The sequence below is a fragment of the Mus pahari genome, chromosome 5, assembly GCF_900095145.1.
Source record: "Mus pahari chromosome 5, PAHARI_EIJ_v1.1, whole genome shotgun sequence".
NCBI classification, from domain to species: domain Eukaryota; kingdom Metazoa; phylum Chordata; class Mammalia; order Rodentia; family Muridae; genus Mus; species Mus pahari.
In genome coordinates this window covers 47,849,752-47,851,721 of record NC_034594.1, presented here as the reverse complement: position 1 = coordinate 47,851,721, position 1,970 = coordinate 47,849,752, and the positions used below count along the sequence as shown (strand labels likewise).

Here is a 1,970-nt window from a genome sequence, read left to right as displayed (position 1 = left end):
GTGTCAAAAAATTCGTTCAGTAAGCATTCCCTCTGGTGGACTGACTACTCAGCGGGCCAGCTGTCCAGGGCCTCTGCTGGGGCAGCCCCAAGGGGAGCGTTTCAGACAGTGGTCTCCACTGAGCTTCTCAGATCCTGCTTCCCCAAGCCCCTATCACGACCCTGCTGCTCCCACTGCCTGACAGGTGTTTTTCCAACTCTAGAGGCAGACGATTTTGGGGAGTGTCTGAGCCAATAAGATTTCTCCTTAGGGGGAGGGCGTGGCTACATGGGTCAGAGCAGGGGCGGGGCTTGCGCAGCGGAGGAAAGCCTGGCTGGTTGCGTGGAGGGTTGTTTGATTCCCACCCCCCACTCCCCTCTTTTTTTTTTTCTTTCTTTTCTTTTCTTTTCTGTTTTAAAAAAAATCTTTCTCCCTGACTCGTATTAATTTCTCTGTGGGGCTGCGGCTGGAGACCGCGGAGCGTTGGAAATGACGCTCGGAGCTTTAATTACTGCAATGGCTGGACAAGTGTGAGGAAAGCTGACAGTGGAAAAAAAAGGGGGACAGGATCGGGGAGAAGCAAAGAAGCAACACCCCCTCCTTTTCCCTCCAGATTTGGACAGGAGGTGCAAGGAGACTGAAGAGAGAGCTGAACATAGCCCGGTTTGGGGGGGAGAGGCCGGAACCCCGCCGCTTCTTTGCAATCAACTTTTTTTGGAAGCCTTTTTTCCCCCTTTCTTTTTATTGTTGACCAACCAGTGAGGAGAGAGAGCGAACGAGAAAGTGAGGAGGGAACGAGCGAGCGGAGGATCACTCCGGGAACTAGCTGTACGTTGTGCTCGGAGCACCAGCCGCACAGTCGCGCACACTCCCACCCGCGCGCCTTCCTCCGCGGCCCCTGGCCGGGTCCGCGGGTCCACGGGTCCTGGAAGCCGCCACCAGCGCCGACTGGCTCGCCGGCCCCGGGAAGCCCGTGCACCAAGCGCGCCGCGTCCGCCCCCCTTGCGCCCCCCACGCGCTCCCGGCTGTGAGGGGGGAGATCTCCTCCGCGTGCCCGCAAGTGGCTATGGTATTTGGACATGTAATTGTCAGCGCGGGATCTGAGACTTGCCAAAAATGAAGCTGGCGACGGGACTGTGGGTCTGGGGGAGCCTTCTGGTGGCAGCGGGGACCGTCCAGCCCAGCGCTTCTCAGTCAGGTGGGTCGCGGTCTCGCGGTTCCCGGTCGCGCTCCAGCTGTTGAACCCGCCACCGCCTCCGGTGGCTCCCGTCTCCCTCGCCCCTCTGTCACCCTTCCACTCCAGGGACCCTAGGGACCGGGCTTCTGCCTTGGGTCGCCCCTCGCTCCATCCCAAACTTACCTTTGTGTGTGCGTGCGTGTGTTTTTATTGATGCTACAAATGACTCCGCTTTCCTGCCTCCCTCTATATTATTGTCCGTCCCCCCCAGCACCCTCGTCCTCTCTTTAGCCCCCTTCTTTCTTTCTCGCGCGTTTTCTGGGAGCCTAAGCGGGATCGCTTCTGGTGGCGCCCGTTGTTCGGGGCTTGGGAGACCTGAGCCCGTCAGTGGAGGTTCCCTTCTCCTCCGGCTGGGAAGGCGGAAAAAAAAAAAAAAAAAAAAAAATCAAACCAAACCGGAGAATCGCTGCACCTCTTCGGGCTGCCAGGAGGTTCCTGGGCTGAGCCTGGCTGGCCTTCCCCGGGGTGCAGGGCTGCGTCGGAGCGCGGCCGGGGAGCGGGGCTTGGCACCTGAGCATGCTGGCGCGCGGTCGCTGGCCCGAGTCTACAGTAGCCTGCGGGGTCACACCGGACGCCCAGCCCTATCCGGGCAGCTGGAGCGCACCGGGTGCGCGCCTCGGCCGGTGGCCAGGGACTCTCGGCCTTCTTAGTTGGCATCTCCGGGCTGTCTTGCGATTGACTTGGGGCGAGAAAGAGTGTGTGTGTGTGTGTGTGTGTGTGTGTGTGTGTGTGTGTGTGTGTGTGTGTGTGTGTG

At 59.9% G+C, this 1,970-nt stretch overlaps 1 protein-coding gene across 6 annotated transcripts in view; it reads left to right on the top strand.

The window, feature by feature from the left end:
- Positions 1-308: 308 nt before the first annotated feature.
- The window catches only part of Erbb4 (erb-b2 receptor tyrosine kinase 4), a 1,014,420-nt gene continuing 1,012,758 nt past the window's right edge, over positions 309-1,970 (top strand). For all 6 annotated transcript variants that reach the window (XM_021197417.2, XM_021197414.2, XM_021197418.2 and 3 more), the window contains exon 1: positions 309-1,177. In XM_021197417.2, the coding sequence (XP_021053076.1) occupies positions 1,096-1,177 (82 nt within the window). In that variant the 5' untranslated portion in view covers positions 309-1,095. The remainder of the gene's footprint in view (positions 1,178-1,970) is intronic.